The sequence below is a fragment of the Podarcis tiliguerta genome, assembly GCF_965153285.1.
Source record: "Podarcis tiliguerta genome assembly, chromosome: 8".
NCBI lineage: Eukaryota > Metazoa > Chordata > Lepidosauria > Squamata > Lacertidae > Podarcis > Podarcis tiliguerta.
The window spans coordinates 14,362,690-14,388,702 of record NC_139541.1 but is presented as its reverse complement, the minus strand read 5'-3'; the positions used below and the strand labels follow the sequence as shown (position 1 = coordinate 14,388,702).

Here is a 26,013-nt window from a genome sequence, read left to right as displayed (position 1 = left end):
GGCAATTTCTGGTCATTACGGTGCTGTTAAGTAGAGCCCAGATGAGAAGCGGGGAGAGATGAATCCGGTGTCAACAAGAATGATGGTCTAGCTGCTGCTTCTTCTCTTTTTTCCAAAATCACCCTTTGTCCCTTCCATGGTAGAAAATGGCACCCTCTTTCCACTATCCAAAGGAGCAAACGTGCATACATAGGGAGGAATAAGTTTTTTGCTCCTTGAGAGGCAAAAAGGTGTGTGTGTTCACTACGGAAGACCTAATATGGTTACCCTCTGGAATGAGTCTCTCTGGGGTAAGGATGGGGGTATCTGCGACCCTCCACTCAGGTCTTGCTTGAGGGCTTCCTTTGGGGCCATTTGGCTGGCTGCTCTGAGAACAGGATACTGGATTAGATGGGCCAACTGGGCTCTTCTTATGGGTATCTGTGGGAGAGAGGCTCTTGCCTTCATGATCTGCCTCTGGGCTTTCAGGAGATATTCAGTGGACCACTGTGGCAACAGGAAGCTGGACTCCAATGTTCCCTTGACCTGATCCAACAGCCTCTTCTTAGGTTCTTATGACTTTTAAGGAGCATCAAACAGCAGGCAGGGGCACAGCAGTTGCACTCTGCTTCTGGGCTTCCTGTTAGTGCCCATCCCATGATTGGCCACTTTGAGACCAAGATGCTGGACCAGGAGGGCCTTCAAGCTGATCCAGCAGGGCTCCTCTTCTGGTCTTATAACATGCCTGGAGCTCGCTCTGCGTGCAGCCTTTCAGATCAGCAGGATGACTTCAGTAATAACCCAAGTCTCTTGCTTTCTCCTGCTCCTGCAAAACGAAGACTCCTGTGTCATCTAGAAAGCCTTTTGCTATTCAGATCCGACTCTCCAGCCATACTGGGGGAAAATAATGCGAAGGGGCGCCCTTCCACCCTCCCTCTATCCTGCTGTGTTCGCAAGCTGCAGAAGTTTATGTCTTTGTTGTGCACTTTCCTTTGGATCTCTCGCCTGCGATTCAAGCTGCATTCCTGGGGATGCTACACAGCCTTCCCCAGCTCAGTCCTTCCTGGATTTCACCAACCCACATCCTTGCCAGCTGATCCCCGGCTCAGTGTTGGCCTGGATTTTCTGCTCTGCAAGAGGGATCAGGCAGCTTTTTCCACTCTGCTAGCTCCCAGTGGTGGGTGGGTGAGGCAGCCTGCCTTCTCGCAGGCCTTGTGCTGAAGCGCAGGTTCGAGATCAGATTCTTGCCCCCCTCCCCTATGATTTTGGTGATTTGTTTGCTCACCTGGGACTATGACTGGAGTTTGGAAATGGATACAGTGATGGGGAGAGAGGACGTCTTTTCTCGGGGAAGGGTCATAGCTCAGTGGCAGAGCATCTGCTTTGCATGCAAAAAATCCTGGGTTCAATTATCAGTATATCTAGGTAGGGCTAAGAGAGAGTCTTTTGTCTGAAACTCAGGGAAGCTGCTGCCAGTCAATATTGACAATATTGAGTTAGATGGAGCCAATGGTCTGACTCAGGATAAGGCAGCAGCCTAGGACTTGGCAATCAGAAGGCTGGCGGTTCAAATCCCTGCAACAGGGTTAGCTCCCGTTGCTTGGTCCCTGCTCCTGCCAACCTAGCCGTTTGAAAGCATATAAAAGTGCAAGTAGATAAATAGGTACTGCTCCAGCGGGAAGGTAAACTGCATTTCCATGCGCTGCTCTGGTTCGCCAGAAGTGGTTTAGTCATGCTGGCCACATGACCCGGGAGCTGTACGCCTGCTCCCTCAGCCAATAAAGCGAGATGAGCACCACAACCCCAGAGTTGTCTGCGACTGGACCTAATGGTCAGGTGTCCCTTTACCCTTTACCTTTAAAAGTATTTAACCTGATACTAGCTGAGTTTTCTTAGAATAATAGAATTGCATAGTGGGAAGAGACCATGACTGTCATCTAGTCCAACTCCCTGTAATGCAGGAATCTTTTGCCCAATGTGATGCTGGAACCCACAACTCTGTGATGAAGAGAATCATGCTCTACTAATGGGAGCTATAGCCATTCAATGATTTGGAGAAATTCGCTTTGAAAATGAAAGCAACTAGAATCAGAGACAATGACAATGAAGACTTTTAAAAAGACTGGGAACCTTCCATATTGTACTTATGGAAATACTGCAAAGAAATGGACTCACTAGCAGGGTTTGACTAAACACTTACAAACAAGAAAATAAGTTCAAAGGTCAAGAAATGATATGGAATGTAACTGAGTGCAAGATGTAATTATGAAAGAAAATTTGGGATGAAGATGATTAGAATATAGAACATTTAGGTGTAAGATCATAAAGGTAAGATAACAAGCAGAAGTAGTAAATATTTAAAGAATCAGAAGGGGAAGCTGAGGGAAGCCATGGGGAGGAGTTTTCTTCTCCTTTATAATTGTCACATGTTGTTTGGTTGATTGTTAAATTGTAAAACTCAATAAAAAATTATATGAAAAAAGAAGAAAATGAAAGTAACTTGGAAGTGCACATTAAAAAAAAAACAACACCTCTGGCATTTTCTCTTCACATGAAACTGACTATGCAAAAGCCCTATGGCCCAGCGCTGGGCAGAGGGAGGCGTGGATCAGTACAAGCCTTCCGTCACCTTCAGTGTCATCTGCGTTGGCTGCAAGGCTCCTGACTTCACCCCTAGGCTGATGAGCAATTCCTACTAATGTGACCACCTCCCCTCACACACACCACCCGTCTTCCTTTGCAAAGGGCACATTTCTCATTGGCACTTTGCTGGTTGTCAGGCTGCTTTTTTGATGCCTCGTTGACTGCTGGAGATTCTGGCTGTGCGGTTCTTCTGCCTCTCGGGAGGAGGCTGCTGGAAAGCGTTTCCATCCTGGCACTGGTTTCTGTGTAGGTTTTTAGGCAAACATGAGAGGGACAAGGCAAAAGTGGTGGGGATGCTGCTGTTGCTACTGCTGGTGTGTGTGTGTGTGATGTCCTTTGTCTTTAGCTGCTGGTTCATTGTCCGTGGTGAATTAACATTCAGCGTGTTTCCTTTGTTGGCATCAGTATCGTTCACAAGGATTGCAAACTCAGGTGGGAGCTGAATGGCAATGGGATACAGAAATTACAGTCAGTGATAAGTGGAGCTGAAATGCTTGAGAAATAAGCACACCCTTTACAGTTCCCATTAACCCCAGCCAGCATGGTCAGGAATGGTGGGTTTTGCAACATCAGGAGGGCCAGAAACTAACCCAGCCATTGCTGTAATGAAACGGGTGAAATGTGTTCTTCCATCCCTCCCTCTTCCTAGTCCTCAGGATATCCTTTGAAAGTCCCCACACTATGTATTTTTGCAGCTCTTTGCAGCTGCAACCCAGATGTTGGAAAAGATGAACCTTTGTCACAATAACACTATACTTGTGATTCCCAACAACTGGAATTTGGAGGTGGGCTGCCTATGGCTAAGGAGGGTCCATTTATTTCTGGTAGTTACCTGGGAAGGCCCTTCTCCCAAGCATGGGGGAGGATGAGCAATCTCTTTTAGCCTTCTGTCTGGAGAGGCTTGGAAAAGCCAGCCAACTTAAGAACATAAGAAGAGCTTGGCTGCCGGTTCCAGCAGTCTATTTTCACAGTGGATTGAAAGCAGCACATAAATGCAACAGCTCCCTATGACTGGTATTCAGAGGCTACGGGCAGTATGGGATATTAGGGGAGGGATAGTACCTCTGGTGGGGGACATATTGTGCTCCTTCTGGGGTAGTTTGTCCCCTTTAGGTCCTCACCCTGCACAGCTCTCACTCACCTATGACTCCAAGAAGCTGTCAGCATGTGGCAGTGGCCACACCCTGGGAACAGCTTTGAATGACCAGCTAAACCAGGTGGGGGGTATCTGATGGGTCTCAAACACTCAATGAGTTAGGGACTTCCCTTGCATGTAAATCCAGTCTCTGGAGAATTGAGCAGACAAGGCCAATTGTGCTGGTCCCATGGGCAGATTGAGAGACGAGGTCCTAGTCCAGTCTGAGGTTGAAGGAGCAATATGGAAGCAGTCCATAAAAGCTGAGGCTGGGTGCAGGGCAGGGTTCAGGCAGGAACTGGCGACCAACAACGTTGCTTCCGCAACTTGGGACTGGGGCTGGCTGGCTTTTATCTGCCCCAAGGCATAGGGCGGCCACGATCTTCAGGTGACTTGCCTCTCCTGGCCTGAAGGCGAGCACTTCTCCTGCAGGAACTTAGTTCCCTCCGCATCTCTGCCCTAAGCCTCTGCAGCCCAGGAGAGGCTGGAGGATTACCAGACCCAGAGGCAACCTCAGCTTCCCCTGACGGGGCTGAGAGTGGAGCACCTGCAGGTAATGGGTCCTCCATCACCTCAGGAGCCAGAGCAGACTCAGCTGGTGCCTGCACATGAGGATCCAGCACAGGTCCTTTCAGGCTCAAGCCCCAGCCCCGGCTCAGCTGGTTTTGGAGGCAGGGAACCCTGTGCAGGCTGGGATTCCTCAGGTTCAGCCTCCAAGTCCGAATCCCAGGCCATCACACCAATAGTGGGTCCAACAGTCAAGTAGGTGGTTTCTGCACATGCTGTAAAGGGAAGTGGGGGGCAGATGGGGCTCATCAACCTGGGAAGAAATCCCTAATAGGAGAAGGAAAACTCTGATCCTAAACCTCTGCTGCCTTGAGGGATATCTTCAGGAGAAGAAAAGACTAATGCATAAACCTTCACAAATCTGGAGTAGAGTCCCTAAGATGATTGTATGCCTCCTATTAGCAGGTCGTGCAGCCAAGATGTTGCCAAATGTACCGCTCTGCTTTCCTTTGGACCACATCAGTGAGGCCAAGAGGGGGTCTTGTCTGGGCAGCCCAGGACCTTCATATACGCTGCCCAGGCTCGCACCCCAGGAAGGTCACTGCTAATGCAGAAGCATACTCCATTGTCTGGTGAGACAAATGGAGGCCAACTGCCTTGGACAGTAGAGCATAGCCAGAGCTGATAGCCTTTCCCTCCTTCATGAATTGGTCATGTCTTTTAAAGCCATCCAAGGTGGTGGCCATTGCTCCGTCTCATGGAAGCAAACATTATCATTTTACTCTGTGCATTTTGATCTGTCCGGAATCCAAGCCTGGAAGCAGGCTTCGAAGGACGTGCCGCGGTAGTAAGGAAAAAAAAGGAAAAAACAAATTTCAGGTCGTATTCCCAAGGCGCCCATAGGTCATGCTTTATTTGTGGATGGAACCATCATGAAACCAAAAGTTTGAAACATTGGATGAAGATTTTTTATTTCTTAAAAAAAAGGGAGAGAGCAAAAGAAACCCCACCAGATGGACAGATGCTTTTTAAAACAATGGCTGGTTGAGGATTTTTTTTTGTACAGTAATTTAGTGAGGCCAGAGATGATGCACAATGTGGGGGCAGAGCCATTGTCTCAACTGCTCCCTTGTTTCCATGTCCCTTTCAACAGCCCTGTTTGATCTGCAGAGACTGACATGTGGTCGGTTATTTTCTGCTCTGTGTTAAAAGGCAACAGCAACAACCCTCGGTCTGTTCCATGCCAGCTAAAAGAAGTCCATTTCGGTCTCTGTCACAAAAGTACACACACTCATCTGTGGATTTCTATTAAAAACAGTGGGACGTCTTTAAGTTTTGTTTGGTGTACACTTACTGAAATGCATGGACCTGAATTAGGCCACCTTCATATCATAACAGTATCATACCACTTTAAACACTCATTGGCTTCCCCGAAAGAATCTTGGGAGCTGTAGTTTGTTAAGGGAATTGAGGGTTGTTAGGAGACCCCTCTTCCCCTCTCAGAGCTGCAATTTGCAGAGTTCCCTCATGATTGTTAAACCACTCTAGGAATTGTAGATCCGAAAGGGGAATAGGGGTCTCCTAACAACTTTCAGTACCCTTAACACACTGCAGCTCCCGGAATTCTTTGCGGGAAGCCATGACTGCTTAAAGTGGTAGCATAGTGCTTCAAATATGTGAATGTGGCTTTAGTCATGCTTTTACATCCCAGTGGGTCTACTCTAAGTAAAAGTTGACTGCAGCCCACAAATCCTGAATACCCCTAGTCCAGTGATTTATCCCAGATGTGGGAATTGAGGAGCTGTGTAGAAGATAATGTTGCCAACTCATGGGGGGAAGTAATCTGGAATGCTCCTATGCCTTTAACAGCACCTGTTGATTTGCAGAAAGCAGCGGGTGAAAGCTTTTTGCAGCATGGAGATAAGCAGTGCTATATACCAATGCCTGCACATCAAACGATGGTTAAAGGCAGAGGAGCATAGTTTGGTAACAAAGTTGGCAGCTCTGATGGGACATCAGCAGCCAGAAAGGTTTCTTTCTTCGTTCAGTGGAGGGAAACAATTTCTGCAAATGCATTACTTTCCCTTACGTTTCTATAGCTTAGGGGCCTACAGTCCATGGGTTGCATGATTACTGTAATTACAACCAAATAATAATTTTAGCCTGAGGAATGGGCGAAATTGTCAATTTCAGTTTCTGACTGTTTCTTATTTTTCTTGTGTTCCATTTGCCACATTAGTTTATGGTGAGCACACTACAAGTTTCCGTGAACATTCAACAGCATTTGGGTGCAAATTTCTTCTGATATACACAATTTTGTACATGGTTTTGCCTGATATAAGCATTTTGCAAAGGAATTTCCCCTAATATTTTTATAGTGTTTTTATATGCTTTTTTCAGTAACACAATACATTTTTTAAATGCACACTTTGCCCCGATATAACATATTTGCAAGAATTCTTGGCTGGAGAACTGCATTTCCAAAATTCAGGGAAGTGCAAATTTTGAAAGATGACTGTGTTTCGGGTCACACATTGTTTTGGAAAGTGCAAATCAGATCAACTCTGAGTGGAGTTAATGTTGGACACAATTTATTATCATTGGTTTTTTTTAGAGCGTTTGTACCCCATTGTCCAGCCAAGAAGTCTTCCAAGAACAGCTTTCATAGAACTAATTGAAACAAGACAATCCCTGCCCTCAGGCTTACAGTTTTAAATACATAGCACAAAAGGAAAGAGGGACTAGGGGGGAGGAGGAAGAGCTGCAGATCAAACTTCTGTTAAAGAGACGGGAGCCAGGCCTATTAATCCCCACCCACCCCTGCCACCAAGTTGGCAACCCTACACAGTGAGAGAAGAGTCGGAGCCCCCCCCCCCCAGATCCACGAGCAAATACAAGGGGAAGGCTGGGGAATGAGTGCTTGTTGCTGGTGGTGTTAGCAGGCAGTGAATGTTTTCCAGAAGAAGTTTTTACAGGGGGCTTTGCGATCCCTCTGGGTGAGCTGGGGTAACCTCCCCAACACAGAGGGCTCTTCCTCCAGGTTGCTTTCCAGCAGGTCTTCCGCGTCGGAGGAAGCCGTCCCATCACGGCTCACGTCCACCCCATCCAGTAGATCTGCCAGCATTTTCAGGATCAGACCTTTTCGGGCTTTGGTTTGCTCCTGTAATCACAAAGCAAGCAGTGGGGCAGAGGGCAAAGAGAAAGCAGGAAAGTGAGTCCCTCCCCCCTTGCTGGAGAGTGTAAAGGAGTTTTAAAAACAGAGAGTCACGGTGGGAAATAAAATACATGGAGAACGTAAGAAGCGTCTGGGTGCTGGATCAGACCAAAGATCCATCCCAGCCTAGCACCCAGCTCTCAGAAAGGTCAGCCAGCTCATACAAAGGCTGAGAGCCAGGGTGGTGTAGTGGTCTGAGTGCTGGACTAGGACCTGGGCGACCTGGGTTCGAATCTCCACTTGCCCATGAAGCTCACCTGTCTTCTCTCAGCCTAACCCACCTTGTTGTGAGGATGAAATGGGGTGGGGAGACGAACCAGGTATGGCTACTTGGAAGGAAGGTGGGATTGAAATATATTCTCATAATTGGCATCAACCGGATTCTCATTTCTCCTTCTACCTGATATTTTTTAACTGGAGGTGCCAGGGTAGAATCTGAAACCTTCTTAATGCAAGGCAGGTGCTCTGCCATTGAACTGCAGCCTTTTGCAATACTGCATCAGGTTGTTGGTCCATCTAGCTCAGTACTGCCTGCGCTGACTGGCAGCATCTCTCCAGGCAGAGGGGATACCTGGAGATGCCACAGGTTTAACCTAGGACCTTCTGCATGCAAAGCATGAGCTATGGCCCTTCCCTGAAGACACAGAAACATAGGGTGCCGCCTTATACCAAGCGAGATCCTTGGCCTGCCTAGCTCAGTATTGTCTGCACTGACTGGCAGCAGCTCTCAAGCAATTTCAGGCATGGGGCCAGTCCTACCTGGTGATGCCAGGGATCAGTGCTGGGGCCCTTCTTCATGTAAAGCAGATGCCCTAGTTTGAAAAGTTCTGCTCTAACCACTGAGCTACAGCCCTTCCTCAAGACTTCCTCTCCCCCTCACTTTCAGCTTCCTTTGAAGTTTGTGCCTGATATTCATGCTTTGCTTGTTTTATCCTGTTCCTGGTTTTATCCTATAGAATATATCCACCCACCTCCCTCACTTGAGCCACTTTGGTGGGGGCTGCTTTTTTGGACTGAGAAGAAACATGCAAATGGTTTTTTATAAACATAAATAAAATTTCAGAACAGCACAGCAGACAGGGATTCGACACAGGCAATGCCCCCAGGAAGCTACATAGATGGGGTTTCTGCATTTCACCCTGCTGTTAAGGGCTCATAGACTTAATGCTTAGCAAAGAATGCATGTGTGGTGTAAGGGAAATGGAATGCAGGCTTCACCGCCTAGTAGTTTAATCTCCCTGATCAAATAAAGATGCTAGTTCATCAGAGACAGAGCTAAATTGCGCAGCGTGACAGCGAATAAAGGCATTTAAAATTGGAAATAGTAATAGCTTAGCTCATTCCCTGGCACACAACAGTAAGCTAATATCACAACCCTTAGCATACGTGAGTCAATTTTTATTTTAGCCCTTTGTGCCTTGGTAAATTATGGTTGCAATCTCAAACACCTGAGAGCAAGCCCTATTGATTTCAATAGGACATTCGAGTCGACATGTTTAGGACTGTACTGCGTACCCCCTCCTGCCCACATACTTCCCAGTGGTGCATTTAACCACAGGGAGAAATGTAACAGGTGGAGTCCCCATCTCTGTAAAAAAAATTTTGGGGAACCACACCTGTTGGATTTCGATCAGGAAAAGGAGAAAACAAACGGTAGTCATTAGAAGAACACTGCCTTATCTTGAATCAGACCTTTGGTCTGTCTAGCTCAGTATTGTCTACACTGACTGGCAGACGTTATCCAGGGTTTCAGGCAGGGGATATTCCCAGCCCTTCCTGGAGATGCCAGAGATTGCACCTGGGAACTCCGGCATGCGAAGAAGATGCTCTACCACTCAGCTGCAGCGTCCCCCCAGAGGACTGTTTTGCCACTGCTGACATCCTTTCTAAACAAGAGGCATGCATTTAACTAAAAGCCCTTCTCACCTCTCTCTCGCTTTGATGGACCCACTCTCCTTCCCTCTCCTTCTTTCTGTTTCTTCTCCTCTCCTTCCTTCCCTTAGCCTGCTATCCAGCCTCCACTTACCTGGGAATAAGTCCTGCTAACTGAGCCAGGCAGGACTCCGGGGTTGCGCTGGAAAATATTTCGTTCTCTCTGCATTCCGATGCTAGTCCTTAGTTTGAGTTTACTCAAGAAAAAAAGACAACAACCTTGGAAAAAAACAACCTTCGGTATTTGACTTACTCCCCTTTTGCTCACTTTCTTTATTCCTCAGATCTCCCCATTATTTACATCTGTTCGTACTCCCATTCCCTTTCCATCCTCTCCAAAAAGCCTCCCTCTTCTGCACAGTCTCCTCTCCTCCACCAGGCGGATTTGCCCATCTTTTAAAGCACCAGAAACCTTAAAAGCCTTCTGCAGGAAACCCTAGAATTTTTAAGGAAAGCTGTCCCTTTTCAACTCACCCTGCTGCTCTGTACAGAAAACTTATCCTCCCCGGGCAAGGCGGACGCTCTCATGCTCCACACCAGCAGCAGAACAGCGATCAGCCTGGCCACCAGCTGCATGGCGGAGGTTCCCCCGGAAGCTCCTTGGTTCTAAGGCTGAGAGGGACAGAGCTGTTCCCTAGTCCAGTCTTGTCCTCAAGAGCAGGATGCGGCACCTGCTTTTTATAAAGCCCACCCTGAGCTGTGCCTGAGTGACGCAGGCAGTCAAATCCACCCGGCAAGCCAATGGCACTTTGGTGGGTAGTCAGCACGAGCCTCTCCGTGGGTGAAGACTAGTGATCCGGAGGAATGACAAGTCCAGGGGCACATTTTGAATTGAAAGAAGGGAAAACAACAACAGAGGGAGACGTGCAATCATTTTATTTTACTTAGCCTCTCCTAAAATACATCGGAAGTTGGAAAGAGGTCGCATAGCCGTGCCCTCCAACACTGCTCAGATGAAAATAGGGACATTTCTCACTCGCCCCAACAGACCCCCCCTCAACCGCTATTTATTTGTCCACCCCCCTGCACAGCATTTCTTATCAGAAGAAGGGCAAATGCCACTGCTACCACACCCATGTGCCACACAGCACACATGCACCTCCACTGTCCTGAGAAAAAACTCTTACCCTCATTTCATTGTATTCTTTAGTAGGCTTACAAAATGGAAAACACACACCGACAAATAAATTTTAGAAAAGGGCAAGATCAGACGCGGATGCACAAAGCATTTTTTTAAATAAATAAAAATCAAGACTCCTTGCGCTCTGCTCCACTCCCTCTTTCTTCCCTCCCCAGAATGGCCCTGCCCTCTGTCTGCTCCTCAGAGCTGGCCCTCACATGGGGCTGGGCCTCAGTGGCCGCGGCCTCTCATCCTCTTCACCTCTACAAGCTGCCCATGGGAGGAGGCTGGCAGCAGTAGCCGTGGAGAGGCAACAGGGTGCTCCCTCACAGTCGTCACCACCTCCTCCCCGAGTTCAGCAGAGGCATCACTGGTGGGAGAAATAGGGACATTCTGGGATCAAATCCGAAGCTGGGACAGCTTTCGTAAGTCTGCGATGGTCCCTGGAAATCCAGGACGCTTTGAGGGTATGCATAACTTGCTGAGTTGCGAGAAGCAATCAAACTCATGAGAAGAACCTGCAGCAGGTCAAAAGCCTCTCTGGTCCAGCATCCTGATCTCTTAGGAGCCAACCAGATGCTGGAGGAGGAAGCTTGCAAGCAGGACCTGAGCATGAGAGATCTCTGCCCACCTGTGATTCCCAGATACTGGCATGCAGAGGCATACTGCCTCTTAGAGTGATAGCAGAACATAGCCATCATGGTTAGCTGATAGTCTCACCTTCCATCAATTTGCCTAACACTCTTTTAAAGCCATTCAAGCTGGTGGTCTTCATTGCATCTTGTGGGAGGGAGTTCCAGAGTTTAGCTATGTGAAGAAATACTTACTTTTTCCTGCCCTGAACCTTCCAACATTCAGCTTCTTTGGATGGTTCCTCCACAGTATTATGAGAAAGTCCTACCTTCTTTTCTATGTAAGAACATAATAAGTCTGGCTGCTGGATCAGACTAATAGCCCATCTAGGTTAGTACAGAGCAAGACTGGTCCAAAGTACGTCCCCTTGTGCTCATTGAGGGTTGCTTCCAGGTAAGCCTGCGATGGATCATAGCCTTCCTTGTGCAACCACCTGCAGAACTAGCTGCTGCTTCCTGCCAGGTCTCAGCTGGGGAGTGGGGGTCCAGGAGGCTCTGGCCTTACCTTGGTTCAGGCTCCATCTGCAAGTGAGAAGCTGGGATCCTGCAACGAGGCTAGGTAGGGGCCAACTGCACCCAGGGGTGAGTTCAGCCTCAGACATCGAAGCAGAATCAAAGCAACATAAAACAATGCAGGCATTTAGGAAATTACACATCTAAAAGCTCAGCAAAATTCCAAAGCGAGAAAGGAAACTCTCAGATCTTTGCTTAAATCTTCTAAAAACAATTTTCATAGCTGTTTTCTCAAATGCAGCTCCAATAACCAGTACAGGTTGACATTTACTCATGCAAAATGCTCTGCACAACTGCCAGCAAACTAATATATTTTATATAAGTACTATTAAAAATATATATGCAGAAACAGCCATATCCGCTGGCTCCGTTGGCTCCAACCCATGAATATCCAGTGGTTCATTCGCCCAGAGCCTGAAGGGCAGCCTACACCCCTATCTGAACATGCAATTCCCAGGCATACCTTGTCTGGGATGTGACCTATGTCCACTCTCCATACTTACCCCAGCATTAGCCCACAAATATCCACACAGCTTTTGTCAATAGCCTTCTGAAGGTGAATTTCAATCAGCTTACGTGCACAAACTTCAGCCTCCTTCAGCCCTGTGGCATCCCGGGCTTCCACATGCTAATCACAGCTTCTGCCAGGTCCATCATTGGCTTCTAACCATGGATATCTACTGCTTTCAAGCTGCAGTCCTGCTCAGCAGGTACACTTGCCTTCTCATTGCTCCACAGCATCTCATTGACGGATGATGGCCTCCTTTCATTTGACACTTTGCCTCCATGCAGAAGGAGATCACCAAGTACTGAATAACACAACTGTTGTCCACTGTGTCCTTTTCAAGCTTTGCCTTGGGTTTCCCCTTGGGCCGCTTTTGTATATCCACTGAGTTGCCATGTGCTTATGTGACATCACAGGGCGTCCACAGCCAATAACAGCAGCTGGAGAGGCATCATCATCATCACCTCCTCAGGCCTCACAATGGTGATTGCAGCTCAGCAGCCATTTCCCCTTTGCTTATTTGCTATATACAGCTCAATCCTTATCTGTAATGACATCAGAGAAAGGCATGCCTTCCCATTTTGATTCTCTGGCATCCAATCTGCATAACCTAGCAATTCCAAAATATAGACGCACTTTTACTCTTGCAAGATTGAATGTATTATACTTGAGGGATGATTCCAACAGATTCCACACGAAAAACGCTTATGTCCCTGTGGAGATGGCAGTACCGAATTGGTGGTGCGTGCCCTTCTGGCTTGCACTCTTTATAAAGACTTGAGGAATGAGATTATCACCCCTCTTTTATTGTCCATTCCGGGTCGCCCAACCACTGCCACAGTGTCCTTTCTCTTGGCAGATCAAGATGAGCAGGTGGCAGCAAAGGTTGCAAGGTTTTTAGCTGGGGCAATCAGAATAAGACCCACCATTTGACTGCTGATTCAGGACCCTAAACTGTGTTTTATATAATCAACTTTTTATTTCTGTTCTGTGTATATTGCAAATGTTCTTTTGTTGCTATGGCCTATGGCTGATGCAAATATAGTGGTACCACGGGTTAAGAACTTAATTGGTTCTGGAGGTCCGTTCTTAATCTGAAACGGTTCTTAACCTGAAGCACCACTTTAGCTAATGGGGCCTTCCGCTGCTGCTGCACCGCCGGAGCACGATTTTTGTTCTCATCCTGAAGCAAGGTTCTTAACCTGAGGTACTATTTCTGGGTTAGCGGAGTCTGTAACCTGAAGTGTCTGTAACCTGAAGTGCATGTAACCCGAGGAATCACTGTAAAGATTCATTCATCGAAAGAGAATTGGTCCCAAGCCCAAGGGAAGGGTGGATGGGAACTCAGACTAGCCAGAGGAATGCCCAACTACAGGTAAGGACTCATTGGGAGTAGGGCCTTCCTCTTAAGGAGACCTCTGAAGAGAAGGGAGTTGACAGGAGTTGGGGTGTGGCTTTCGTAGCTCCACATCAAAAACCCCAGGGCAGAAATAGAAGAGTTGTTGGAACAAAGTCTCTGTATCACTTCTATGCACAACCCAACCATGGACTGCTCTGACATTGACACTAACCTGGACTCTGCTTACTTGGACTTTGATCTTGGATGGGCCCTGGATACTGCTTTGTTTGCTGCCCCATTGGTGTTGCTGCCTGTCTACCCAGGGACCTCTTCTTCACCCCAGGATCTGATAATAACATTCTCCAGTGGGCTGCCTGATTGTGATATCTAACTGCAACAGAACACATGTGCTCTTCCTCTTGGGACAGAGATACCCTTCTGTGCAGATCCATGTCTAAACTGCCATGTGTTCCCAAGGGCTTTTGGGAAATGCAGTGTGGCTCTTGTGTTCAGACACACTCTTAGCTCAGTATATTTATACCCCTGACTGCCACTGGGGTACGTGGCCCCAGACATTGCAAACTTCCTTCCACTCTTCTTTGTTAGGTTGATTGCTGTTGTTTTCTTTTGTCGTGCTGTGTCCTTTGAAAGCCTGCTTCTGGGTTTTAATCCAGGAGTAATTAAAAAGCATTGTTGAATGATGACGTTCACTCCCACAAGATATAGTGACGGCCTCCGACTGGGATGCTTTGAAAGAGGATGAGACAAATTCATGGAGGAGGGGAGGGCTATTGATGGCTACTAGCCGCAATAGCTAGTGATGTATGGAAGTGAGAGCTGGACCATAAAGAAGGCTGACCGACGAAGAATTGATGCTTTTGAATTACGGTGCTGGAGGAAACCCTTGAGAGTCCCATGGACTGCAAGAAGATCAAACGCATCCATTCTTAAGGAAATCAGCCCTGAGTGCTCACTGGAAGGACAGATTGTGAAGCTGAGGCTCCAATACTTTGGCCACCTCATGAGAAGAGAAGACTCCCTGGAAAAGACCCTGATGTTGGGAAAGATGGAGGGCACAAGGAGAAGGGGACGACAGAGGACGAGATGGTTAGACAGTGTTCTCGAAGCTACAAACATGAATCTGACCAAACTGCGGGTGGCAGTGGAAGACAGGAGTGCCTGGCGTGCTCTGGTCCATGGGGTCACGAAGAGTCGGACACGACTGAACGACTAAACAACAAGCCGCAATAGCTGTGTTCTACCTCTACTGTGGAAGGCAATTTGCTTCTGAATTTCAGTTGCTGGGAGCTGCAGGCTGGGAGAGTTCTTGTTGCACCCAGGTCCTGCTTGTGAGCTTCCTACAGGTATCTGGTTGGCCACGGTGAGAATAGGATGTTGGACTAGATGGGCAACTGGCCTGATCTAGCAGCTAGCCTCTTTTTTATTGATCTACCAATGAAACCTCACATACTTCTTTCTTTTGCATCAGCCTTAGGCAACCAGGCACCCTCCGGATGCTTGTGCTGGCTGGGGCGGATAGAGGCAGTAGTCCAAAAGATCTGGCAGGCACTGAAGGCTGATCTGGATTGAGCAAGGCTGGAGAACCCTGGGGCCCTCAAGATACTGTCACAATGGCCAGGGAGGGAGGTTGGTTGGGGAAGACTGCTTTAAGCCCATACACAATTCAAACCATCTCTCTTTAATGTGCAACAGAGGCTCTGTAATCTGCCAATCTCCCCCTTAGGCTGGAAATCTTTTGAGAGCAATGCCTAGGTTTGTTTTTCTGCATCCACAAACACCCCACTGGCCCCTGCTTCCCTCTTCATCTGCACCACGATGGCACCTGTTGCTATTTTTTAATTTTTAAAACTACTGCTGTGCTTCCTGTTGTGAATATTAAGTATGTGAAATGAAGCAAAGGGTATCCAAGGCCTGGCTGCTGAAGTTATTCTTATTATTTTTATTAAAAAAGAGCGTATGAAAGCTAATTGCACTTGCATATAAATAGAGGTTTTAAAGAATATTGTCCTCTTCGTGATTGCAATGTAAATATTAAATACTCAATAACTGGAGGCCTGGAAATGAGAGGAAGTTACCTAAGATGTCCCAGTAGGATGTTAAATTGAGTTTCTTTTCCCTGATACACACACACACACACACACACACACACACACACACACACACTATTGCGGTGCCTTCTGAGAGTTATTCCATGTGCAAAACCTTAATCTGCTTGCAGGGAGTGGGGCACCACTCCTGACATTGTGCCTGCTCATCTGGCACTGTCCCAACCAGCGAAGTCTGAAGGGGGAGCCAGTTGTACTTCTGAAGGATCGTTCACTTAACAAGGTATTTGTTTAGAGCACTTAAATTGGAGACTTTAGCCAAAGGCTAAAAGTCTGCAGCCAGGTAGTGCTGTGAAAGAAACATTGGCGAGCTACTGCCAGTCAGTGTAGACAATACTGGGCCCGGTGCTGAAATCCCAAGGGAGCAGAAAAGACTATTTATGTATGCGACCACGGCTGTGTGGATGTTATTGGCCCAGAGATGGAAAGAGGACAAAGTCACCACCAGAGAAGAATGGCAGATGAAGTTGATGGACTATGCTGAAATGGCTAAAATGATGGGAAGAATCAGAAATCAAGAAGACCAAAATTTTAATAAGGAATGGGGAAAATTTATAACTTATCTTAAAGACCATTGCAAACAGTTAAAACCGTTAGTAGGATTAGTAGGATCACTTGTAGTTTAAGGGTGAATTCTGGATACAATGGAGATGGAAAAGATTTTGAGCTATCATAAAAGATGCAGAAAGAAATGATAAAAAACAGGACCCACAAAGGGGTGGATGGAAATCCAGGAGATTCCTTGGAATCTTGATTTTTTATGATTTATGTTTGATATATCTCTGTAAAATTTTAATTTAAAAACCCAAATGATGATGATGATGATGATGATGAAGAAGGAGCGTCTCCACCCCCATTGTTCTACCCGGACACTGAGGTCCAGTGCCGAGGGCCTTCTGGCAGTTCCCTCACTGTGAGAAGCCAAGTTACAGGGAACCAGACAGAGGGCCTTCTCGGTAGTGGCACCCGCCCTGTGGAATGCCCTCCCACCAGATGTCAAAGAGAACAACAACTACCAGACTTTTAGAAGACATCTGAAGGCAGCCCTGTTTAGGGAAGCTTTTAATGTTTGATGTATTATGGTATTTTAATATTTTGTTGGAAGCCGCCCAGAGTGGCTGGGGAAGCCCAGCCAGATGGGTGGGGTATAAATAATAAATTATGATGATGATGATGATGATGATGATTAAAAAGACAATATTGGGCCTGTTATATGAAAAGGATACAAAGCATTTTTCTGCAGGTTCGACTCTTTTAAGGGAAGTATATATCACCCTATGTATATTTGCTGTCTTCTATAGCCTTGACCTAAAGCATGGAGATGGGCTCTCACTGCCATAGCATTCAGTCCTTCCACTGGCTTGACTGAATGTGTCGTGTGGAGCTCTGCCACGCCCTGTGTGCTATGGGGGATCCCTCTCGCATGCCACTTCCCAAGACATCAACACATCAGGAGACTTGCTCATTCACAATTACATAGCTACGCTGTGCGATCCTGGAGAACCCCGCCTTTCGGACGCGATGAAGGGCTGCGGGTTAATTTGCATATTTAATTAACTGCAAGGCTTACCTTCAAGCTTATTGTTTGAGACGGCAAAGGGGAACTCTGGGTGACCAACTGCAAATTTGCCTCCCAGCTAAGCTCTGTAAGCCTTTGAAAAGACAACGCTGGGGCGGGGGGGGGGGCGGATTGGATTGCTCAATGCATATTAAAAAATGCTACCTGTAAGGAATGAAGACTTTGGGAATCATTGCTAACAAGGGGTTGTATTCAATTTTGATCTTACTCAAAATAAGCACACTGAAGTTTATGGACCGTGGCTAACTTATGTCCATTAATTTAAATGGGCCACAGCGTGAGACTTAGTTGGACAAAACCCAAAATTATTACTATTACTGGTGGCACATAATATTTTTTCCTCAGTTGTAAGAAACCAATCTTTTAGTGTGGCAGCACTTGCACTTTGGAACTCCCTGCCTATTGACACCTGGCAGGTTCCTTCACAGTGTTTTGTGGGTTAAACCACAGAGCCTAGGACTTGCTGATCAGAAGGTCAGCGGTTCGAATCCCCGTGACGGGGTGAGCTCCCGTTGCTCGGTCCCAGCTCCTGCCAACCTAGCAGTTCGAAAGCACGTCAAAGTGCAAGTAGATAAATAGGTACCGCTCTGGTGGGAAGGTAAACGGCGTTTCTGTGCGCTGCTTTGGTTTGCCAGAAGCGGCTTAGTCATGCTGGCCACATGACCTGGAAGCTGTATGCTGGCTCCCTCGGGCAATAAAGCGAGATGAGCGTCGCAACCCCAGAGCCGGTCACGACTGGACCTAATGGTCAGGGGTCCCTTTACCTTTACCTTTATCCAGATATGTAAAGGATACATGGTGGGTTATTGTTGCTTTTGTTGCTGCTTTGTTATTGTTTTTAGCCACTGTCGATTTTAATAATCTTTTAGTTATTATTAATACCTGTTTTAATCAATAACTTTAATGTTTTAATTCATATTGTTGCAAATTGCCTAGTTGTTTGTTGTTTAGTCGTTTAGTCGTGTCCGACTCTTCGTGACCCCATGGATCAGAGCACGCCAGGCACTCCTGTCTTCCACTGCCTCTTGCAGTTTGGTCAGACTTTGTAGCTTCGAGAACACTGTCCAACAATCTCGTCCTCTGTCGTCCCCTTCTTCTTGTGCCCTCAATCTTTCCCAACATCAGGGTCTTTTCAAATTGCCTAGAGGCTTCTTTATATATATTTTTTACAACCAAGCAGTATATAAATTTTGGTAGATGAAATAAATCAATAAAATTATGAATATCACTTGATGGCAAAGCAGGCTTCTGAGCCATTTATGAATTCTAACAATCCATTGAACAAACGTGAAAATGCAAACATCCATCCTTTAAAACACACAGTGAAATAATGTTGAAAAAAAGAGAGTATTTGAAGCACTGAGTAGACTGGAGGTAAAACTTTCTGCTTAATGTGATGCTGATTTTGTGATGTGTTGTGATTTTGTACCAGATGTCAATCTAGCCAGCCCTGGTCTAGAGTCGGATTTGTGCTGTTTTGTCGCATATTGCCTCCTGTTCCATTCCACAGCAGTGTCAAGATAAGAGACTCCCACAGTTAAGACGCCCGAAAGGCAATGCGATAGCAGTCTTTGAAATTACAGTTTCAGCACCTTGGAGAGAGCTGCTTCACTCCCCCCCACTGAAGAGAGGAAGAAAGCTCTTGTTGACGAGATGAGCAAGTTCAATGCATTTTTTTCGCATTTGACATACAGGTTTAAAAATAATAAGGACGGGAGCATTAGCCAGAGGCTGGGTTGAGGGTGTCCCCGATAATTATTAGGGTCACAGCAGGTGTGGAGTGAAGGAACTTAACACACCTCCAACTCAGAAACTTCAATTGGTCCCCAAATGCAGTGTCCAGATTACAGGCTGGAGTTCTGTTTAAATCACATATAACTCCCACCTGAAAACAGCTGCACTGGTTTGGTGGTTCATTTCCAGGCTCAATTCAAGGTGCTCAAGCCCCAAATAACTGAAATACTGCCTCCTTTCCTGCAGAAACTCTCAGGTGCATTGGGGCCCTCTTGGTATCAGTAGTTCCACCACCCTCAGAGGTTCGTGGGGTGGTGGCCTGGGAAAGGGCCTTCTCTGTGGCAGCCCCTAAGATGTGGAACTCCCTCCCCACAGAGGGCAAGCTCATTATACAGTTTGCAGTGAAGCCGTACCTCTTTACCTTGGTCTTTGACACCTGTGATGTACGTTTTCAATGTTGTTGTTGTTGCTGCTGTTGTTTTGTTTTTGTTTTTAAAAAAAGATTCTGGTTAAAATAATAAAAGGGAGCATTCCTTGGATGCCTAGATCCAGGACTTTGGTGAGAGAATCCCAGCAGAGATTTAAAATCACAAAATAAGCAGCAAAGTCAAGCATGAAAATATAGACTGTTAGACCTTTAAAATACCCCCTACCAAGTTCCTTCCAAAGTTAAAAAATGTTTACTTGCAAACTCTTCAAAGGTGAGATTCACGTGTTTTTCCATACTGCAGCAAGAAAACACAGGCAGTAAGATTTATGTTCCAAAGTGGTGAGAGTTTCCAAATTATTTGTATTTGTATAGAAACACAAAGATGGCTTGCTTAAGCTATGTGGTCTAAGCTTAGAGCAGCCAGGTTAGACATCCTTACTGGTAGAGTTCACCTGGTGGAATGGGGGAACAAAGGGTTTGATAACACTTCCTCCTTTTGTGATGGGGAGTGACCTAACAGACAGCTTACTCTATGGTCTCAACCCCTTCATGCACTAATTAGAGTTAAGGTTGTTGGTTATATGAGGCTGATTATACCACATTCAGGACCAAGTCTATTTGTAACTGTAAGTTTTACAACTTCATTTTCAATTGTTGCAACATGCCCTGGGACCTCAGAATGAAGAGTAGGCAATGAGCTAAAATTATAGACATCACAGTAATAAGAACAAGAGACAAGTTTGGGGCGGACTGGCATTTGTGCATTGATTTTATAAATAACCAGGAATCTGGTAAAGCAGTTCCAACTATGTATATAACATACAGTACTTTGGTATTTTAAGGAGAAAAAAGAGGACCCAAAAGAGTTAGACGAATTAAGATAACATTTGGTGGATCTAATTGATGGGGACATTTGTTTTGATTATATGTTATAGAAAACAATGAATGCTGTCAAGGAAAAGTTAGTCTTATAAATTACAGGAGATTGAATGTAATGTTAAATAGAAGATTATTAATCCTACTTGTAGAATTTATTGTGCTTTAAAGAAATGTATTCTGAATCCTGAAATACAGTTCATGGAGGGAGGCAGGTTAATTTATATTTATATTTTAATCAATATTACTTTTGTGTTTCATTTTCATATGGAATAATATTAATATTAATAATAATCCATGCTCATCATGCTAAGGAACTGGGTCCCCTCTTTGCTATAGTTGCATGTTATTCTACAATTTAGGTGGTGTTTTTCCTTATCTGAAGGGAAATCCAGAGTGACTCAGAGGTTAATAAAGATACTATAGAGTTGCTGTTGCTGTTGTTGCTGTTGCTGCTGCTGCTGTTGTTGTGTTTGTCAGCTTGAAGTGTTATTTGAGACAGTCAGAGGTATGGAAATAATGACACGGTTAGTGGTTTAGAAAACCTGGAGCAACTGGGCATGTTTCCCCCTGGAGAAGAGAAGATGAAGAGGGAGCGGTGATTGCATGCTTCAAAAAACAAGGACCCAACAAAGAGAAGAGGGGGGAGGTTTGTTCTCTTCTGCTCTGTCTAGAGACAGCAGGGCTAGATCTTATGGAATGAAGCTAGAGGAGGGGAGAGCTCAGCTGAACATCAAAAGACACTTCCTGGTTTTCTGCATGTTGAAGCTCAACAGTTGTGGCTTCCATAGGGCCACCAATCAGCTGATTGTCAGTGCTTTAGACACTCTCTTTGGCCCCTCCCAGCCACCTTTGCATTTGCTAAAAGGTGTGGCTAGCCCAGAATGGTGTCACCGACCAAATGGGGAGTCTGAGTGGGCTTCATTGGGGCTGGAGGGTCGCCACCCTTGCCCTTGCCCTTGCCCTGGCACACACACACACACACACACACAAACACACAATTTTTAGAAAAGAAATGCACTTTTTGTGGCTAGAACTGCAACGTGAAAATGCCCTGCAAAGTGTGGCATGGACAAATAATGAAATGGAAGGTGTAGAAATACCCTGCAAATAATCAGGAAGGAATGTGGGGTGAATGCTAATTGTCATGCACTGTCCACACAGCATCCCCTGTAGGGATGCTTAATAAATGCCAGATATCCTCTGACCTCTGTGTGAGCTCAGGGAGGTTTTTAATATTTAACGCTGTATTGTTTTTAATACTTGATTGGGAGCCGCCCAGAGTGGCTGGGGAAACTCAGCCAGATGGGCGGGGTATAAATTATTATTATTATTATTATTATTATTATTATTATTATTATTATTATTATGGAATGAATGAATGAATTTTATTATTTCGGTCACAGAACAGTTCCAGCCCACATACGATATCAAGCAAGTCATAAAACACGATAGGGATACCTTTGAATTTGCAATTAGGTATAACAGGGACAATACAGATATAGCAACAGTTAAAAATATATATAAATTAAAACTTAGTCACTAACATATAACCTGAAATTATCATTTAAAACCTTAATTATTATGAGAGCACAGCTTATTTCCTAAGTTTTCTGGCAATAGCACAGAATTTAGCTACCCTTAACGTGATCTCAGGATCCTTGTCCTCTACCAGGGATTTTAGACATTGAAGTTCGGAGCTTTGTGGAAGGAAATTGGGAGGAAGCCTCAGTTGAATGCATCACCTGGAGGAGACCCCCCTCAACCTGTGATTGGCAGGCACCAAGGAGAGTCCATGTAGTGGCCTGGAGCTGTTGAGCAGCTCTCTTCATGGACAGAGGGGCAATGGATAGGATCCAGGGCTGGAGTCTTCCTTCACCCCAAGGTCCTCCCCCACCTGCAGTCCATGTGGCATCTATCAATACAGCCTCTGCTCCTCTGTTTGGTGACAAGGAAGAAGACAATGTGTTCTCAATTCTGCTGGATTTCCCTGTGTGCAGCAAAGTGGAGACAATGTCCAGCTCATTCAAGCACCACAAGGCAGGGAACAAAACCATTCCTGGCCCAATGAAGCTGCAAACACTTTCTGTAACAGACGCTCCCTATCACCCCATCTTGCCAAGGTTGTCCTGGCTATTGATTCTACCTGTGTTATGGTTCGTCTGTTAAATTGCATTGCTGTTTGGAATGAGACCTCCTCAGCAGATGACGCGTCTCATTTGTAGGTACAGGTGACTCTTAACTTATGGTGGGGTTAAGTTCCAGTGACAGTGCCTAAAGTCAAAATGGGAGGTAGTCAAAACATGTTGGGTTCAATGGTAGTTGGGATTGAAAAGGTTTCCAACCCACCTGATGCCCACACCCATTCTGCCCAGTTTACAACGTAAGTTTCATGTTGTCTGTTCTAGAACTCTTTCATGGGTACCTGAAGTAGGCAATCAATGTTAAGGAGAGTCTGTGGGACCAGAAAAACCTGTTGGCACTCCTGGACAGACATATTGTAGGTTTAAATTCAATACACCAAACGGCAGGTTTGAAGGCCATGATTTATTTTCAACTTCATGCTTCTGCCAGGTTCTCTGAGGCAATGGGGTGTTGTTTGGGGTGCCCATGAAATCTGGGTTCTGGGTTAAAGGAATAAGGAAGCAGAGGTGGCATGCATTAGGCCTTTGAGATATTTTGATGAACCTGCTTAGCATATGGGTTGATTCCAGTCTGCTTTTCAGTTTTCCATGACCAGAGTTGCCTCTTCACCTGTGAGGAGAAAGTAGAGGGGAGGGGAGGCATACCTCTGAGAGATCAGCTGAAACTTTCTCTCCCAAGCAGGCAGCAATCACAGAATTTGAGATCTGGGTGGGACTTTTAGTCTAATGCCTTCCCATGGCAGAAATCTGTAGCATGATACCCTCACTCACAGCCGGTCAACCAGACTATGTGCAGACTCGCCCTCTCCTCCCCAAACATCCATCCTTAGGGAATTGCATCTATTGTCTCACTGCTTTTACCACCACAAATTGCCCCCTAGCATTCCATCAAAATCACCCCTCCCCCATAATTTAACCCCATGAGATCCACTCTTGCCCTTTAGGATTGCAAGGAACAATTTTTGGCCTCAATTTTAATCATGGGAGGCAAAAGCAGATTTACGGATGCATGGAGATTATTCAATGCACTAATTATTATCCTTGTACCCCATCCCACACAATCTACCAGTCCAAACCAACCTGCTCCATGCTCCCATCAGAACTTGAGGTCCTTGTCATTCTCAGCCTTTGAAATGCCACTCATATCTTCTCCCTCAGCAGCTGATCTTCGGTAAGTACCAAAAGGACAACCCTTTAAGTAGGGAGAGATACCACTTAATTTGTGTGAGTCACATATTTAAAGATGGTTTGACTGCTTCAGCTTCTTCTTCTAGATTCTAAGCTTCACTGTGTACAGAATCACATGCCCAGAAGGGACCCATGGACATCATCTAGACTGACCCCCCACCCAACAGCTACTGCTGCTCCTCTTAATTATTTATTCTTCAGGTGAAACACAGACAGCTCTTTTGACAGCTCCTCAGAACACTTTAGTGTCCAGTGTTTGGAGTTTTGTTTAACCAGTTACACACCAGAATATTGTGCCTCTCAAGGAAGATTGGCAATTAAAATTAAGGAAATATGCAGAAATGGCAAAACTCATTGGAAGAATAAGAAATCAAGAAGAGAGACTTCTTAAAATAGAATGGGGTAAATTTATTGCCTGTTTGAAGACACATTCTAAACAAATTAAAATATTGGCGGTTAAGGGAGAATCTGTAAATATATTTGAATTGGATATGCAGTAATAAAAAGATATGAAATAAATAAACACAGAAAAGAGATGAGAGAAATCGAGGAGAAGGTAAATTCTACAAAGGTTCTGTTTTTCTTGTCAAAATATTTGTAAAAACTGAAAATGAAAAATAAAATTATATTTGAAAAAAAGTATTGTGCCTCTCAAGGAAGGTGGATGCCACAACCAATGGTCTGAAAGGATGGTTTTTTATTTCATACTTACTGGCTTCTTCTTTTTCAAAGTCACCGGCTCTGGGGTTACCAGAGTCCTTACACTGCAGATGACAGCCAGAACAAATAACAAGATCATCAGAAGCTTCATGGTGGATGGAAATGGATCCTGCTTCAGATCAGCTGAAAGGAAGCTAAGAGGGAGAGGGGGGGGGGAGAGTCATGATCATAGTGGTGATGGTGATTTATATCCCACCCCACCCCCTAAGACCGGGACTCAAGGCAGCTTACAGATAAAAATGCAAAACACAAATAAAATAAGGAGAGCTAAGACATATGAAGGATTTTCATTAATAAGCAATTAAACTGCAATAGAATTAAAACAAAATCTGTTAAAATACAGATAATAAAATCAATAAAAACATCACAGCATTATAAAAGGGCTTGCAGAATGAACAAAAGGAGACTGTTTGGGATAGGGATGGGTGGAAGGCAGGAGGAATTCTCAGCACAGCACTAGTTTGGAATGTCCAGCCACTTTTGATTGATGGGGTCTGTGTGGAGAGGGTAACAACGTTCAGATTTTTGGGCATTGAATTACAAGAGGATCTGTCCTGGAGTGTCAACACAAGGGGGCTTGTGAAGAAGGCGCAGCAGAGACTGTACTTTTTGAGAATACTAAGGAAAAACCATCTTCCTCAGAAACTGCTGCTTGCCTTCTATCACTGTGCCATTGAGAGCGTGCTCACTTATGGCTTATGTGTGTGGTACGGAAGCTGTACTACCCAGGACAGGATGGGGTTGTGCAGGGTTGTTAAGGCAGCAGAGAGCATTGTTGGCTGCCCACTCTCCACCTTAGAGCAGATTTATACCACAAGGTGCCATAGGAAGGCACTGGACATAGTAAAAGATCCATCGCATCCTGGTCACTGTCTCTTCGAGCTTTTGCCGTCGGGACGGAGATACAGGATGATGAAGACAAGAACGAGCCGTCTTAAGAACAGCTTCTTCTCCAGAGCGATCTCGGCCCTGAATGGGAAGCCCGGACTTTGAAAGTCAACTAATCTCCCTTGCTGTATCATACTGTATTGTTTAATTAGTGTTTTTATGGAGCAGTCAAGTAATTTCGTTGTCCCCGAGGGGGGCAATGACAATAAAGATATATTATTATTATTATTATTATTATTATTATTAGTTGAGCCAGCAGAAGGAAGGAAGGAAGGAAGGAAGGAAGGAAGGAAGGAAGGATTTCTTACCAAGCAAGTGCTGTTTCTTCTAGGGATGAAACACGACTGCTTTGGCAGAAGCCGGCAGACTTCTCAAACAAAGAAATCTACCTTTGGATGGGTTCCCTAGTCAAGCAACTGCAAAAGATTGGTGCTCACTCGACCAGGGAGACATGCTAGGGAGCCTCCCATGACTTGCTGGTCTAAAGGCCTTCTAATTGTTGATTCTGCACCCCAAAGGCCAAACAACACATTCACATCACTTGTTGGCATCTGTTTGAGAGTAAAGCTAAGCCGCTGGAGAATCACAGTGCCTGCTGTGGCTGCAGAAACCAGTAATGTTGTTGTTGTTTGATTAGATTTATATACCACCCTTTGTTGTAAGATCTCAGGGCAGGATTAAAAACCAGTAAATAAGTAAATCAAAATAGCAAAACAATAAATTCACCTTCCCACAGATACATTTAAAAGGCTGTAGATTTTTAATCCGCTGAAGGCCTGCTTGAAGAGGGAGCTTTTGGCTCGGTGCCT

The 26,013-nt window shown here is 45.5% G+C and overlaps 1 protein-coding gene and 1 long non-coding RNA gene across 2 annotated transcripts; both read right to left on the bottom strand.

Annotated features, from left to right (window-relative positions):
• Window positions 1-5,147: 5,147 nt before the first annotated feature.
• LOC310684094 (somatostatin-2-like) lies at window positions 5,148-10,346 on the bottom strand. The gene is made up of 2 exons (XM_083454555.1): window positions 9,885-10,346; window positions 5,148-7,424 (listed from the first exon to the last, which is right to left on the bottom strand). Exons 1-2 carry the CDS (start codon window positions 9,984-9,986, stop codon window positions 7,200-7,202), a joined length of 327 nt encoding a protein of 108 aa, XP_083310681.1. The 5' UTR covers window positions 9,987-10,346; the 3' UTR covers window positions 5,148-7,199.
• Window positions 10,347-22,828: 12,482 nt separating this feature from the next.
• On the bottom strand, window positions 22,829-25,812 carry LOC310683974. Its single transcript, XR_014514611.1, has 4 exons — window positions 25,513-25,812; window positions 24,309-24,450; window positions 23,489-23,600; window positions 22,829-23,018 (listed from the first exon to the last, which is right to left on the bottom strand). It is a non-coding gene; the product is annotated as an uncharacterized lncRNA (long non-coding RNA).
• Window positions 25,813-26,013: the final 201 nt, after the last annotated feature.